A 17,589-nucleotide genomic window follows, 5' to 3' on the forward strand; every position below is an offset into this window, starting at 1 on the left:
GTCACGGGCATTCAATGCTGGTTTTCGGCCTTGCTGCTTACATGTAGGAAGTTCTCCAGATTCTCTAAATCTTCTGATTATATTATGGACTGTAGATGACGGAATCCCTAAATTCCTTGCAATTGAATGTTGAGAAACATTGTTCTTAAACTGTTGGATTATTTTTTCACACAGTTGTTCACAAAGTGGTGATCCTCGCCCCATCTTTGCTTGTGAACGGCTGAGCCTTTTGGGGATGCTCCTTTTATACCCAATCATGACACTCACAATTAGTGTCCTCAGTTCCCAAACACTTATTGAGTGTTGTTAGATGGAAAGCTGATGTAACACAGTGGTAAACATACCACTGTCCCAGCTTTTTTGAAACATGTTGCAGGCATCCATTTCAAAATGAGAGTTTATCAGTTTGAACATTAAATATCTTGTCTTTGTGGTGTTTTCAATTGAATATAGGTTGAAGAGGATTTACAAATCATTGTATTCTGTTTTTATTTACATTTCACACAACGTCCCAACTTCATTGGAATTGGGGTTGTACATTTTAGCTCTAAAAATGCAGGGTCTATATATACAAATGATTGTAATTCCTAACTAGTATATGCATTATTTTGTTAAACCTCTTCAATTAAAGCTAAAAGCCTACAGTCTAAAACACATTGTTGTGTACAGAAGCAAAATGACCAAACTTGGGTCACTGTCCAAATACTTGTGAACCTGATTGTAGTGGAATATTAAATGAATTTGAGCACACAGCGTGTGGCTGTGGCTAGTTAGCTCACCTCATATGAGTGAGTCTTTGCCCGGCACCAGTCCAGCAGCATCTGTTTGATGGAGTTTGCGTTGGGGACACCAAAGCTGGTGGAACGCTGGACCATATTGACCTTTGCCACCGCCTGATTTCCAGGGCTAAGGAAAGCCAGGCGTGTGTTAACATGTACTCTGATGTGTACTTTTTCTTTCTTTAGTCACGTTATGTGCTGTTTAATCCTCACCCGCCTCCTTCCTTCTCCAGTTTTTCGATCATGGCTTTGCGCGCTTGTGTGGCTGAAGTCTTCGGCAGAGTCTGAGCTCTCATCAGCTCCTTACGGCGCTCAGCCTGCCGTCGCTCCATCGCCGCCAAGTTGCCACTGCGAGACGACATGTCATCCTCGCGATCAAACACACTGAGGCCGGGAGATGAACAACCTAGTTAGTATGTGTATGATGGCACATTTTTAATTTACTGACTATTGTGCTGATGTTTGTTACCCACCTGCCACTTTTTGGTTGTGCTGGAGGAGGAGGTGGAAGAGGTGTAGCTGTAGGATTTTGAGTGAACTGTCCCACCTAAGAAATATTAAAAAAAAAAATACAAAAATAAGAAAGATAGTTAGGTTCTATTTTCAGATAAGTAGACTACCCAAAGCATTTTCTGTTAAAAGCAGACAACAGGCTGATTCTTATGTATTTTGACCTGCTGAATTAAAAAATTGCTGTTGGCATGTGGTATCTTTACTCTTTCACCTTCTAATTTGCATAAAACAAAATGGCTGCCAATTTTGACAAATTTCCCATAAGTTTACTTGTATTTGCATTAGAAACAGAAATAAAAGTTATATTCTTATGTATTTTGACCTGCAGAATTCAAATATTGTTGTTAGCATGCTGTATCTCTACTCCTTTACTGCCTAATTTACATAAAATAAAAATGGCCGCCCGGTTTTTACGTTTTCCTAAAGTTTGCTTGTTTTTGCTCAAGAAAGGCAATGAAAACTCTTATCTTTGTGTTATTTGAACTGCTGAGTTCATAGTTTTGTATTTGCAAGCTGTATCCTCTCTCCTTCATCCTTAATATGCATGAAACAACATGGCCGCCTGCTGTTTTCATACTTTGTAGAAGCTTGTTCTACAAAAGAAATTGATAACAAAACCAATTTTTCCACATGCCTCTGCTGCAAAATCAGGCCTACAAATGCATGTATTTGTCAATCTGAATTAAACTGGCCTGTTGAAAAACATCTCCTTTGGATTTAAAAATCACAATATCAATATATTAATTCCTTGATGTCATGTGAATGACTCGTGTATTTTTTCATCACAAATGCTGAAGAATATAATGATAATACTATGTGAAAGCCTACATAAATTGCTCAGTACAGCACAGATAATGTATACAGCTTCAACACCAAAGGGCTACTGCTTTTGACACCAGTGGGCAGGCCTCACTAGCCATTGGCCATGCACAGGGTGCCAGAAGACTCAACAACAGCAGCAGCAGCAGCAGCATAGATGTGGTCAATCACACTGCATTGTTCCCTGATATATTTGTGGAGTTCATCCTTACACATTCGTGCACATCTACATCTGTGCATGTTCATGTTCTAGTATGTTGGTTTGTGTGAACAAGTTCCAATCTTATGGTATTGGTTTTGTAGATAATATATTATACTGAGTAGCATTAGATTAGATTTGTGTTGTCTCTTGTCTGCTGATTCTCTTTATATACACTTGGTTAGGTTGCCAGTGTCCCTTGTCACTAGACTGATTTGCACATAATCTTGAAAGTGTTAGGTAGTAAGATAATATAGTTGAACCTCTGTGTTCTGTAGCATTTAGGTTTAGTTGCGTTCATCACTTCAATTGTGGAGTGATTTCCTCTTGTTTGCACTTTCTCTTGGTGCATACTTCAGTGGTGATCAAAACATTTTGACTGTTCTCAATACTTATTTAAGTAACAATCTCTGTTGTCTTGAATTGAAAAATGGAGGCCTTAGGCAGCATGAAACAAGATTCTTCAGTGGATGGCGATGTCTGCATCATTTGTCAGGACTGCACTAAAGAAAATCTTGTTCAGGGTAGTGACAAAGGGCTACATTGCAGGATAGTGCAAGAGTTTGTCAGAAGCTCAAAGATAAGGAGAACAAACTCACAACTGAGAGGATATTGAGTTCTGATGAGATGTCTCTAAAATGGCATAGATCCTGTTACAGTTGGTTCACCAACAAGACAAATATTAGGAGACTAGAGAAAAGGTCATTGTCTCAAGACACAGAGGAACCCACTGCAGGTCCCTACACTGGTCCAGCTGTAAGACTCAGAAGTGCCTCTAGTACTTTCAAATAGGCTCTTTGCATATTCTGCCAGGAGGAGAAGGCTGACAAGACTCTGCACAATGTTGAGACCTTCAAGATGAATGAAAAGATACTGAAGGCTGCAGAGTTTGATCATGATCTGCACATTGCTCTTGCTGGTTGTGGTGATCTCATGGGAGCAGAAGCAAAATATTATAACAGTTTTACCCACATCTGACCTTTGGAGACATGCATATTTATCCAAGAACCATGTTTAATTTCAAATTACAAGTATCATTCTTTTTTACTTCATTTTGCTCATTTGCTTGCCTTGGTCAAATCAAAGATGACTTATTTTTTTACCAGTAACAATACCAGGCAGTCACTAAATTAATACATTTTTTGCTAATTATGAGGTGAAGGAGTAGGGTTAGAGTTTTCCAACAACAATATTTAAATTCAGCAGGTCAAATTACATACAAATATAAGTTCTATGTTCTCATCCAAAGCAAATAGTAATATGCAAATTAGGGGTGAAAGAGTAAAGATACAGTTTGCGAACAACAACAATTGAACTCAGCATGTCAAAATACAAAGAAATAGAAGTTTTATTTTCTCTTCTATTGCAAACATAAGCAGAGTTTTGAAAAGCTTCATGAAATGAGCAGAGTAGCCATTTTTTTTTAAATGCAATTTAGGGGTGAAGGGGTAAAGATACAGCTTGCCAACAACAACATTTGAATTCAGCAGGTCTAAATACATAGAAAAGGATGTTTAGTTTGCTTTTATATTACATATACAACCAAAATTATGGAAATTTTGATGTAATTGCCAGCCATTTTGCTTAATGTAAATTAGGGGTGAAGGGGTAAAGATACAGCATACCAACAGCAATTTTTGAACTCGGCAGGTCAAAATCCATAGGAATCAGTCTGTTGTCTGCTTTTAACACAAAATGCCTTGGGCACTTTATACAAGCTTCTTTTCTGAAAATGGAACCTTACTAAAGAGAGATAATAATTCTACGATGGGAATGGTTCAAGTAAAAGTACAGCGTGAAGTGACTCACGATCTGTTTTCTGCATGTAGCTGGACTCCACAATTGTGCTTCTTGTTGATTTGCTCCCATCATCTGAAAACACAAATACACCTCTAATTATTGTGATGGCACTTCACAAGAAGATTTTAGATTATCTGATTTTATTGTTTATGTTTAATTACCTCCATGGGGCGATTATGTTTTTGGCTGTGTATGTGTAGAGGAAGGTGGGGCACAGTGGATCAGAAATGTTGTTTTGTGGCAGCATAAACACATTATGCACAGGTTTAGGTCAATCTATTGTGAATTTAATACAGCAAGTTATTGTTTATAAGGCGGTGTTATTTATGTCTCCCCAAGTGTAATTTCTAAGTGTTTAAAATCAATTTTAAAATTTTTGATTCACTGTGCCCGAGATACTAATTCACGGGGCACAGTGAATCAACTTAGAATATAATGAAAAAAACACATGATTATAAAGATTTCTTCAAAATTATTAAATATATGCTGATGCATATACAAACTATAATCCAGCAAACCAGCTATGTAATGTGTGAGTGTCTTATATAGTGACAAACTATTATAACTACAACTGCCATAATTTCTGTTCAAACATGAAAACAGTTGTTTATATACACAAATTATAGAAATAATTCATGGAAAAATAAATGTATAAGCTTCAACAAGTAATATTCGTCATCTACTTGATACTGGGGCTTAGTAAATCACTTTCTAGACTGATTCACTGTGCCCTGATTCACTGTGCATGTCATCACATCACATCATCATCACAGACCCAAAATATTTGGCATATAAGTTCATGTCACAAGTTCATGTCACAACAAGTTCATGTCGCAACCCTCTTGCCTGAGTTCAGAGGGAGCTGACCATGACCTGCTGACCGGGTGCATGTGACACACGTGAGTCATGTTATCAAATAGCTGGAGAAGACATAACACATGCTCATCAATTGGACGGGGTAGTCTTCTAACTAATAACAATTTTTTGGGCCACCTTTCCTCTGTTCTGAGAAATAAATACAAAGATACTGACATCCACAAAATTTACTTTTAATAGGAAAAAAACTGACTTCACTTACCACTTAGTTTACCCTTAATGTATCCAAAAACAAAACACTAATTTATAAGGGTGATGTCTTTATGCATAAAAATATGGCATAACTGTTGCAAATATATATGTAGTTTTGCAGATATAGCTACTGATTCTCTGTGCCCCGGTTTCCCCTACTTTGGCTGTTACCAGGTTTGATCAAAGTGAATGAACCAATTTTAACAATGTTTACTGAAAAGTTTTGATATGGCTGACAATAGCGATAATTAAGGTTTTGTGCTGCTCCTTTTTAGTGCTCTCTGTCCCGGTACAGAACCTATGGGAATGGGGTCTAATTCTTTGTGCGTGCATGTCCATGGTTTTGCTGTGCAATTACTCAACACTAAATCATCACAGACCCAAAATATTTGGGATATAAGTTCATGTCAAGTTCATGTCGCAACCCTCTTGCCTGAGTTCAGAGGGTGCTGACCATGACCTGCTGAGTTCAATCTCAGAGGTTTCAAATGTCAGTGACAGCCCAAACAGCAATCTCTCTACTCTACAGTATTAATTTGACGGGAGTTACAACTCATTCAACACAGATCTCTTGTAATGCTTTAGGGTTTTTTTTTAAACGCTGCCATTAGTTCTACAGTAAGGTTAATGCAGTGTTATGTGGCACCAGTGCATGCTCCCAGACATGACCTGCTTATGAGATTGGACATGTTAATAAAACCTGTATTTGTAAAACTTGTTGTAAAGATGACATGCATCCTGTCATTTCAGTCAGTTTGAAGTGGACCTGGATTGAAGTGAGGAATCCAGTAAAATTTTAAATAATTTTAATGTTGCACAATAGGGCATTCGGGGAATAAAAGTAATTTTGCAAAACTAGGTGAAAGTTTTGGACCTGGACTATTACAGTTGGGGGGGGGGGGTCCAGGTAAACATGCAGAGCCAGGAAATGTTGAACTTGTGGTGATTAACTGATGAAGTGATTTTCACTCAAAATTGGCTGAAAATGCTGTTTCCAACTTGGAGCTGAAGCAATGACATTTTGAGGTGATTTATAAAAGTGTAACTTGGATTTGCTGTGGCGACCCCGAGTGCAAACAAGGGAGCAGCCGAAGGGACTTACTTTTTATCAAGCCAGGAAACTTTGACCATTGCATGATGGCACACTGGCCTTGATAGAGGCAAATCCTCCAAGAGTGTCGTTCTACACTCTAAAAAGTAATTCAATGGCTTTGTATATATCACAATAAGAAAACCGCTTTACTGACCTAATAAAATCTCTGAAACAGATTTGATTAATTGTTTGAGTTGGATATACCAAATGAAATGCTTAAAAATTTAACAGTTAATTTTATCTTAACTTTACATTTGAGTTTATTTCATTGAAATTAGCATTTGCTTAACAAGTTATATTTTTTGAAATATACTTAATTTGTTTGTAAATTTCATAAAGAATATTTGGAAAGGACTAATATACTTAATATTTTACTTAGTATATTTAAATGATTTCACAGCTTTTTAATTTACTCAATATTTTTAAGTGTAAAAATGTTTCACAAAAAAAAAACTGAGTACAACACAGTAACAGTTTTTAGAGTATAGCTTTGTTTACATTCTGTCAGCTGTCCTGTCATTCCCAAAATTACAATTTGTTTCTAAATGCTGTTACTTTAGTTGTAAATTTATTATGTACTCATTCTGTTAAACACAAGTCCATTTTTGTCAATGCCTCAAAAGAAATGTTCAAGAAAATAAAAAGAAAAGAGCAAACTACCAGAGTGAGCAAAGCGGTTTGTCTTGGTGACGTGACTGAGGGTGGAGCCGTCTGCCGACTTTTCCACCTTCCTCATCACCACCTCTCCTGCTCCGATGCCCGTGCGGCCTTTCTGTGTACGGTCATCTCTCTGCTGCCGGAGCTCCTGCAGACGGACCTCACGCTCCTTTTCTCTCTGGTCTGGGATGGAGAAGAGATGGAGAGGTAGTGGTTAAAGTGAGGAGATGATGTCAGTGGAAAAAGAGAAGGACAAGAGTCCCTAAACAATCTGACAGCACCTCATCCGACTGTGGCAAAGATGGATGTAATCAGGACTTCCAAATTTGAGCTGATACATTTTAGGATTCTTTCCACAGCACCGTAAAATTCCTCTGAATACACAAACACCCACAGGTGGGAGGCTCAGAGCGGAGCCAGAGCTGTCAAGTAATGTGGACTGTGCAAACATCACAGAGCTAAGCGTGCAAACATTCTCATCTTCAGTGCTGAAAGCTGTGCCAAGTCCACCGAGCACATACTACAATACCTTTAACACCTGCAGCACAGCCTCCAGCAGTTAACCTGCAAATATCAGTATTAAGCAATTTGACTGAAGGTTTGTGTCATTTTTAGTAAAATGCAACAAGCAGGAAGTCCAGGGCTCTTTGTGTGCTGGACAACACTGAGGACACTGAAGGTTTACAGCTTTTCCAGCAAAGACGAGGAGCTCGGAATCCTATTAGGAGGTTTAACTGTCAGATCAACGCAGCCGCTCGCCCGCTCGTATGGTGAGCGCGTCTTACAAGACAGAGAATAAGCACAACCTGAGAGGTACTTCAGTGCCGGTGATGGAGCACATTGATGTGTGAGGCACTGAAAATCAGAAAAACATCTCATGCTTGTGAGCAGAACCATCAAAACATCCTTCATCGTCGACCACGGGGACCTGAGTATTAACCAGTGAACTGATGCCACGAGTTTGACGATGACAGGTTGAAAAGAGGCACAAGTAAGGTTTTCATGCACATGGCACACCAACCTGTCCTACCCATTTCCTCTTGAGTACAGCCCAGCTTGATCTCTGAGGGCAGAATAGATGGAAATAATGTGGAACGGGCAGGTTTTACTTACCGCTGAAGCACGAGAGCGGAGGAAACATTTATTGTAGGAGAAACAGATGGAAGATTGGGTTTCCGCTCTTACCTCTCTTTCTCTTTCTCAGATCTCTCATGGCTGCACGGATCATCTTCCTCTCCTCAAAGTCTTCTGACTCATCAAGCTGTTTAAGTAAAACACAAATACACACATGGAAACAATGACAGATGCCAGTTCTATGTACACAAAGTTCTAACACGCCATCGTGCATACACACAACTGACACACAAGGTCTGTGACTTCTCCAAATACACCCTCACTTAGCATGCACATGCTCGTACACAAATGCTGAAGTGGCTGTATTCATTACAAAGTGTTGCTTTTAAAGCCAACTCAAATGGAATTAGAGTTTAGGTGTGAAGTACCATTTTGTCAAGCAGCTCTTCATCCTCAATGGCAGCCAGCTGTTCAGAAGTCAGTTTGCCAGCAAGTTCTTTAGGTTTGGCTTGAGTGGCGGAGCCGTTAGGGATGGAGGAGATTCGACATGGCACTTGGACAGATGGTCCGGCTGAAAACAGCGGCTCAGAGGCCACAACAGGCTCCGCCTCCATCTGCATGTAGAAATTTGATACATTCACACTTTAAACAAATGTGCACACACAGCTGGGCAGAAACATGGCTTCACTGAATGAACTGTATTACATGTAACACATAAGAGAGAGAGGGAGAGAGAAAAGATACAGTTTGATCACAGATACATTTTATAAAAGTGAGAATTTATTTTCTGGATTGTCCAGTTTTGTGCAAAAAGTACACAACAGCACTCACCACTCTGCAGATAAGTGATGCAGAGTGATTGCAAACCAGAGCCACAGCAGAATGCTGCAGACTACAGACCACAGATGCTTCCTTCTCCAAAGCAACTTCAGCCGTGTCAAAGCTGGATGACTTACTCATTTTATATTTAGCCAAATTAAATATGTGCCAAACAAACACAGATAATAATCTATTAGATAAAAGAAAAAAATCAAACCATTAATAACTGCTTATAAAAGGTGCTTGATATACTGTCAAGATCATTTATTTATTGTTATTTTTGCATTGAGACATTAACTAAATATTGTACTAATATTTGTAAACAAAATACACAAATACAGGTTAATATCAAAACATACAGGACATGATGGGCTAAACATGTACAAATATTGGCATGTACTTGTTTTCACAGCATGGACATTTTGTGTTATTTTGCTAAAAAAGCAGCAATAACAAAGAGAAACTAATTTAGCTCTTTCTTTCCTAAATTTTTCCTATAATAATTTGCATTGCAATAACTCATATGTAATAAAAAGTAATCAGATTACATCATTTTAATTTCTGATACTTGACTGGTAACAGATTAGTATTACAGCAAGTAATTAGTAATTTTATCAGTGTACATTTTTAAAGTCACCTTTTGCTAACCCTGGTATCACACCCGTCGCTATGGGCGGGTCCTAGGGGCCGTGCCCGCCCACTGATATGCTTGGGTCCGCCCTGGCCCGCCCACCCAAGCCAGATCACAGTCACAGATCTCAAATAAATAAATAGATAAATAAAATCCTAATTTCATTTTATTGTACTTGCTTTGGGTTAAAACGGCCAGTGCTGCATAATCACTAAGACATTAAATATATTAAAACCGTGTGAGTTTGTTGGAAAGTTTGTCTACGTATGTAATCACGTCAGTGTTGCCCAGCAACAATCAGTTACCGCGTTTATGGGGGGAAACGAAGTGTGAGTTTTTGCCAGCAGACAGCAGCTAGTTTTTGTGCTTTCCTAAATGTGGATATACGTAACTGGTTTAAAACCCCAACATCGGTAACTTCGGATAAACCAACACATGATGTCGTTGGCAAAGAAAACCCTGGACCCTCTACATTTCAAATTGTTTTTGAAAATCATGGAAACACATTGAAAATGTGTTTCCATGTGCCACATATTGAAAATGTGTGGCGCATTATGAAGCTCAAAATACGACAACGGAGACCCCGGACTGTTGAACAACTGAAGTCGTACATCAAGCAAGAATGGGAAAGAATTCCACCTACAAAGCTTCAACAATTAGTGTCCTCAGTTCCCAAACACTTATTGAGTGTTGTTAGAAGGAAAGGTGATGTAACACAGTGGTAAACATACCACTGTCCCTGTCAGGGTGTGGTACAAAACAGGTGGACACAAATGCAAACTCTCACAGCAGGGGCAGTTAGAATAAGGTTTAATCGTAAAAACAGGCAGGGATTCGCTACACAAGTGGTCCAGCAGCGAGGCAAAAGTACAGACAGACAGCAGGCTGAGGCTAGGTCCAACAAACAGGCAGAGGTCAGAAAACACAGCGTGGTGGCAATCAGAGACAAAGACAAAAAACATGGTCAAGGACAAAACAGGGCCAAATACCGGCAGGCTAAATACGAGGCAGAACAAGGCAGGGTGTGAAGGCTGGAAAGTGAATAACATTCAACAATCTGGCAGTGCGCTGTGAGACTGTGTGGGCTTAAATAACTGATGGTGTAATTAGTGGAACAAGACACAGGTGTCAGTGAAGGTTCTGGAAGGGGACGTGACCAGGGAAGACAAAGGTAATTGCAAGAGAGTGAAGGCAGGAAAACACCTAGTGGAGTAATGAAAGAAACAAAGACACGTGAGCAGGTGCAAGAGTGGGAGTAAATGAAAATACAAAGCAGACAGAAACAAAGTGTGAGACAAAGACACAATGGCAGTGATATGGAGTGGGAACATACTCGGACGGGCGTAAGGGAAACAGCAAACTATGAGCAAAGCTAAAACAGAATAATATATTAACAAGACCTGACAGAACTAAGTAAATGGCAGAAAATGAGATCAATGATCAGAATCAAAACTATAACCGGAGTGAGATGGATTAAAATATAAAAGTGAATGCAATAACCAATAGTGAGGTGACAACATAAACTAAGGCTACATAATGAATAGAATGACAAAACCAGAGACTACAAAATAGTGCAATAAATAAAAGGAATTAACTGATAAGCAATGAATGCAATAAATAACAAACGGAACATAATAAGATGAGAAAACTTCTGTGAACTTCTTGCTCACAGGCAAGCGCTGCTAGCGCTCCGCCATAGCAGCGTCATGACTGAGCGCTAGCAGCAATTAAGAGATTATCGCCCCGTTGCGCTTAAACTGCCTTGTTTCTGCTTACAATCGACTTAGAATGATTAAGAGGTTTTATATTGTCATCTGACAGTTAATAATCACATTATTAGTGTGAAGTTCGCTGATCCACAGCAGGATTGTTTTCCACCGGCGCGGCTCCATCTGAAGCCCGAGGCGCCAGCGCAGTTACACCGGCGCGGCTTTACCGAGGCCCGAGGCGTCAGCGCACATCCACCGGCGCGGCTCCATCTGAAGCCCGAGGCGCCAGCGCAGTTACACCGGCGCGGCTCCACCTGAAGCCCGAGGCGTCAGCGCAGTTACACCGGCGCGGCTTTACCGAGGCCCGAGGCGTCAGCGCACATCCACCGACGCGGCTCCACCTGAAGCCCGAGGCGTCAGCGCACATCCACCGGCGCGGCTCCACCTGAAGCCCGAGGCGCCAGTGCAGTTCCACCGGCGCGGCTTTACTGAGGCCCGAGGCGCCAGCGCGGAGTTATCTGACCATGGGTCCGAAGAAGGCACTGACGGCGGAGGAGGGAGACGATATTAAGAAGTCCCTGGACTTTTTGTCTGAGGAAATCTCTGTTGTTAAAATGCAGCAGAAATCCATTATGGAGCTGGTGGAAGAAGTGAAGGCTCTCCGGATCCAGAATGCAGAGAAAGACCGGCGTCTGGTGTACCTGGAGAACCGTGTTGCGGAGTTGGAACAGTACACAAGGATGAACGATGTTATTATTACAGGAATTCATATTAAACCTCGATCCTACACACGGGCGGTGTCAGAAGACAGCGGAGGGGAGGCCAGCGAGCAGGAGGCCAGCTCAGTGGAACAACAGGTGGCTGACTTCCTGCAATCTAAAGGTATTCAAATAGACTGTAATAACATTGAAGCGTGCCACCCCCTGCCCAGGAGAGAGGATGGAGACAAGCGAGCAGTTATAATGAGGTTTGTCAACAGAAAACATAAATTGGCATTGTTAAAACAGGGACAGAAACTCAAAGGAACAAACGTATTCATCAATGAACATCTGACCAAAAGAAACGCAGACATCGCCAGGAAAGCTCGTTTCTTAAAAAAGCAGGGAAAAATTCAACAGACATGGACATCCAACTGCAAAACATTTATCAAATTGAATGGAACACCAGAACAAGCGAAGGTTATGGTAATCAGGAACATCGAGGAACTGGACAAATACGACCAATAAGGTATGAGGACACAGACACATCACAACACCATGACACAGACCAGAGGAACCTATTCATCTACTACATCATCTACATCTGGAGACAAGAAGGATACAACTCAAAGGATTGCTGATCATGGAAAAGTAGAACTGAGAACATTTAAATACACAGACCACAATGTACTGGACTTGGAGCACGATATAGACCCGGACAATAATTTCTTCTCAAATATCAATGACAGTTGTTGCTATTATACAGATGAACAGTTTAATCGGATCATTAAAACGGATAACAAATTATCAATAATCCATTTCAACAGCAGAAGTCTATATGCAAACTTTAACAACATTAAAGAATATTTAAGTCAATTTAAAAAAATATTTAACATAATTGCTATATCAGAAACATGGATCAATGAAGATAAAGGAATGGATTTTGAACTGGATGGATATGAATTTAACTGTGTAAACAGAAAGAATAAGAGTGGAGGAGGAGTGGCTGTGTATGTGGATAAGAACATGGATTATAAAATAGTAGACAATATGACAACTGTGATCGATAACTTATTAGAATGTATAACTATTGAAATATGTGAAGAAAAAAGCAAAAATGTATTAGTCAGCTGTATATATAGAGCACCAGGATCTAGTATTGAAACATTCACTGACTGTATGGGAAAAATGTTCTCAAAAACTAATCAAAAAACTGTGTTCATTTGTGGTGACTTAAATATTGATCTGCTCAATCCAAATAAGCATAAAATAACAGATGAATTTATCAATATAATGTACAGTATGAGTTTATATCCAAAAATCACCAGGCCAAGCAGAATTACATCCCATAGTGCTACCTTAATTGATAATATATTCAGCAATGATATTGAGAATAACACTGTGAGTGGATTATTAATCAATGACATTAGTGATCATCTACCAGTTTTCATAGTTTATAATAGAAACCATCGGCGGAATCAGCCAGAGGAGAAAATAAAATACAGGCGAGTGCGGACAGAGGAAAACATGAACACACTAAAGAAGGATTTACAGGAGCAAAACTGGGAAAAGGTATACAGTGAAAGTGATGTTGATAGTGCATATGAAACTTTTTTACAAATATTTACATCATTATATGATAAAAACTGTCCAATTAAACAAGACTACAGAAAACAAAAAATCCAAGATCGACCATAGATGACGAAAGGGTTACGAAATGCATGTAATAAGAAAAATACACTGTATAGAGAATTCATAAAACTAAAGACTAAAGAGGCAGAAAATAGATATAAGAAATACAAAAATAGATTAACTAATATTATACGGGTATGTAGGAAGGAATATTATAGTAACATATTATATAATAACAAAAACAATATTAAAGGAATATGGGATATATTAAATAGCATCATCAAAAATGGTAATAAAAACAGAGTTACCCTCAGTATTTCATTGATAATAATGTCAAGAAGGAAAATAAGGATGAGGCAGTCAACGGTTTTAATAATTTTTTTGTAAATATTGGACCAAGCTTGGCAGAAAAAATTCCCGATTCCCAACCTGAGGATTGGGATAATAATCTCATAGAAAGAAATCCCTGTTCAATGTTCCTCACAGCAGTGGATGGAAAAGAAATTATAGACATTGTGAATAATTGTAAATATAAAACATCTACCGATTTAAATGAAATTTATATGGTGGTGGTAAAACAGGTCATTGAATGGATTGCAGAACCATTAACATACGTCTGTAACTTATCATTTCAAACCGGTAAATTTCCCAATCAAATGAAAATAGCTAAGGTTGTACCGCTGTATAAGACTGGGGATAGACACCACTTCACAAATTATAGACCTGTTTCTTTGCTTCCACAATTTTCCAAATTATTAGAAAAGTTATTCAATAATAGATTAGACAAATTCATAAATAAATATAAATTACTTACTGATAGTCAATATGGATTCAGAGCACATAGTTCAACATCACTTGCATTAATAGAATCAGTTGAGGACATTACAAACGCCACAGACCACAAATTACATTCAGTTGGAATATTTATAGACCTAAAAAAGGCTTTTGATACAATCAATCATGACATATTAATCAATAAACTTGAACAGTATGGGATTAGGAGGTTGGTGTTGCACTGGGTGTGAAGCTACTTAAGTAACAGAAAACAATTTGTGAAGTTGGGGGAATATACATCATCATGCTGGACAATGCTTGTGGCGTCCCACAGGGGTCAGTATTGGGTCAAAAACTGTTTCTAATTTATATAAATGATATTGTCAATGTTTCCAAAATATTAAAATTAGTATTATTTGCAGATGACAAGCATTTTTTGTTCAGGGGGGGATTTGCAGGAGTTACTGAGGAGGATCAGTATAGAAATGGGAAAATTGAAAATATGGTTTGACAGAAACAAATTATCATTAAACTTAAGTAAAACAAAATACATGTTATTTGGCTATTGTAATACAGACATACAGGTTCAGTTACAAGTCGAGGGGGTAGATATTGAAAGGGTACATGAAAATAAGTTTCTGGGGGTGATAATAGATGATAAGATAAACTGGAAGACTCATATAAAACATATACAAAGTAAACTGTCAAGAAGCATTTCAGTTCTAAACAAAGCAAAACATATTCTGGACCACAACTCACTCCGCATTCTTTACTGCTCACTGGTTTTACCATATTTACAGTACTGTGCAGAGGTATGGGGTAATACTTATAAAGGTACAACACAATCACTATCAGTAATGCAGAAAAGAGCTATAAGAATCGTTCATAATACTGGCTATAGAGATCATACAAATCCACTATTTTTACAATCCAAAATTTTAAAATTCACAGACTTGGTTCATTTTCAAACAGTACAAATCATGTATAAAGCAATAAACAATTTACTTCCAGCAAATATTAAAAATATGTTTTTTAACAGATCAGGGGATTGCAGTCTGAGAGGGAAATTTAATTTAAAGCATCAGTGGGCACGAACAACATTAAAAGGTTTCTGTATTTCTGTCTGTGGGGTGAGGATGTGGAACAGATTGGGAGTGGGGCTCAAGCAATGTCCAAGCATGAACCAGTTCAAACAGCGGTACAAAAATATGTTTTTTTCTAGGTATAGGGAGGAGGAAGGGTAATGAGGGTTAGGGTGTTTTTGTTTTTTGCTTCGGCTTGTAAATATATAGTATTTTGTATGTAAGTAGGTATGTGTAGGAGTATATTTATGTTTGTGTATGTATGTATATTATATATATATATATATATATATATATATATATATATATATATATATATTGATATCGGTTTAGGTGTGTAGGAATCTATGTGTATATGTGGCAAAGGGTATTACTGGTTGTGGGGAAGAAGGGGTAGGGATAAATAAGCTGATGCTTCACCCTACCCCTTTTCGGACATGTTGGGTACACAGTAGGAACTTTTTTGTTGTTTTCACTGATCTATCTTGTATTTGTTGTTGTATCAAATGTTCGAAATACACAGTTTTCATTCATTCATTCATTCAAAACTCTTGAAGGCAAATAATAGCCAAAACCTGTGACTAAAGCATAATAGAATAAATATGATAAACATAATTAAACTAAGACTAAAGCAACCTGAGGGACCAAGAGTGAAAGCAAACAAATAAATACGTTGCGAAGAAAAGATACACAGAGAATAAACAAAACCAATAATAAACTGAGCATGGAAACCTGACATGAACCAAAACATAACTTAAGCAAGACTATGATACATGACATGACTAAAAAAATGCAAAAGGCTCTGAGCATGGGAACAGAAAAATGTCAAGAACTATAACAACTGGACTTCCGGTCGGGACTCGATGATAGCGGCAGCGTAAAAACATCGCTCCCAGACTTTTAAGTTGGGTGAAGCCCTGAGTGGTGAATTTTGCCGTGTAATCCCTAAAATATCAAGGCATAAATGGGCTTTTGATAATGACAAGAGAAAGGCGAAAAAATCTTCTAGAATCACTGAGATACACACGGCCGAAGAAGAGCGGGGTAAGCTAACACCAGAGCTAACCGAGCTAACAGAGGTGCATGCGGAGGAGGAACGGGCAGTGCACAGGTCCCCCGAACCCAGGAAAATGTCCGAGCTGGAGACTGTTCTGCGTGAAATTAGGGAATTTCGCCGTGAAACAATGGAAAATCTGAAAGATATCAGGGCAGAAATAAAAACGGCCAATAGCAGAATTGATGAAGCAGAAAGACATATTGAAGGGACTGAGGACCGAGTCCAGTGCACTGAGCAAGCGACATGTGAGCTGATCAAGATCCAGAGAAGGCTGGAGGAGCGGTTGGTGGACCAGGATGGACAGGGCAGACGCGAAAATATACATCTGCACAACATCAGAGAACAGGCTGAGGAGAGCGCGGAATCAATGGGCACATTCATGGAAACTTTACTCCGGGAAAAACTCGAGCTGCCACTGACAGTTGCACTCTGAGTGGAGAGAGCACACAGAGCACTCGGACCACGTCCCCCCACAGATGCCCCTCCACGCTCAATTATTGTGAAGCTGTCAAGTTATAAATGTAAAGAGGAAATCATAAAGAAGGCGTGGGGAATGAGAGGCTTCATGTTTGAGGAGCAATGGGTGTACGTGGATCATGATTATGCACCCGAAGTCATGAAAAGGAGAAAGGAATACGCTGAAGCAAAGCGAGTGATGAGAGAGAAAAAAATCAGATTCCAGACGCCCTTTCCCGCGAAGCTTCGCGTTTTCTATGAAGATGAAACTCGCTTGTATACCACGGCAGCAGAGGCAACTAAGGATATGGTGGCGAGGGGTCTCCAGGTCCGGATCATCAGACTTGTGGACGACCCCCTGGAGAGGCTGTCTCGTCTGATGTGGCGCTCTGCTCGAGGAGGGGACAAACCGGACCTGGCAGCATCTTTGGGATATAAGGAGAAACTGCAAGCCTTCAACTACAGAAGAGCGGGGGAAGAGGACCAGTAAGCTACTGGACCAATAGGACCTTCTCTCATCAAGATAACAGTGTGGTGTTATGGAAATTATGTTGAAAATGACTATGTGTATATGTTTACAACAGAGAGGGAGCCTTCCTCTATTTAGTTAATTTATCAGTCGGGGAGTTTATGTTTATTTCAAAGTGGACAAAAAGTGGGAGGAATGAACAGGGCCAAATATGGTCACAAGGGCCCCCTACCCTACGGGGTTAGGGGTTATCCCTCAGA

At 39.2% G+C, this 17,589-nt stretch overlaps 1 protein-coding gene across 1 annotated transcript in view; it reads right to left on the reverse strand.

The window, feature by feature from the left end:
* Positions 1–17,589, reverse strand: part of smtnb (smoothelin b) — a 212,568-nt gene that overhangs the window by 7,324 nt on the left and 187,655 nt on the right. The window contains 8 exon segments of the mRNA XM_034170347.1: positions 780–906; positions 993–1,185; positions 1,249–1,326; positions 4,120–4,182; positions 6,932–7,111; positions 7,959–7,991; positions 8,114–8,189; positions 8,431–8,616. Coding sequence (XP_034026238.1) covers positions 780–906; positions 993–1,185; positions 1,249–1,326; positions 4,120–4,182; positions 6,932–7,111; positions 7,959–7,991; positions 8,114–8,189; positions 8,431–8,616 — 936 coding nt within the window.

This window comes from Thalassophryne amazonica, chromosome 5 (genome assembly GCF_902500255.1).
Source record: "Thalassophryne amazonica chromosome 5, fThaAma1.1, whole genome shotgun sequence".
NCBI lineage: Eukaryota > Metazoa > Chordata > Actinopteri > Batrachoidiformes > Batrachoididae > Thalassophryne > Thalassophryne amazonica.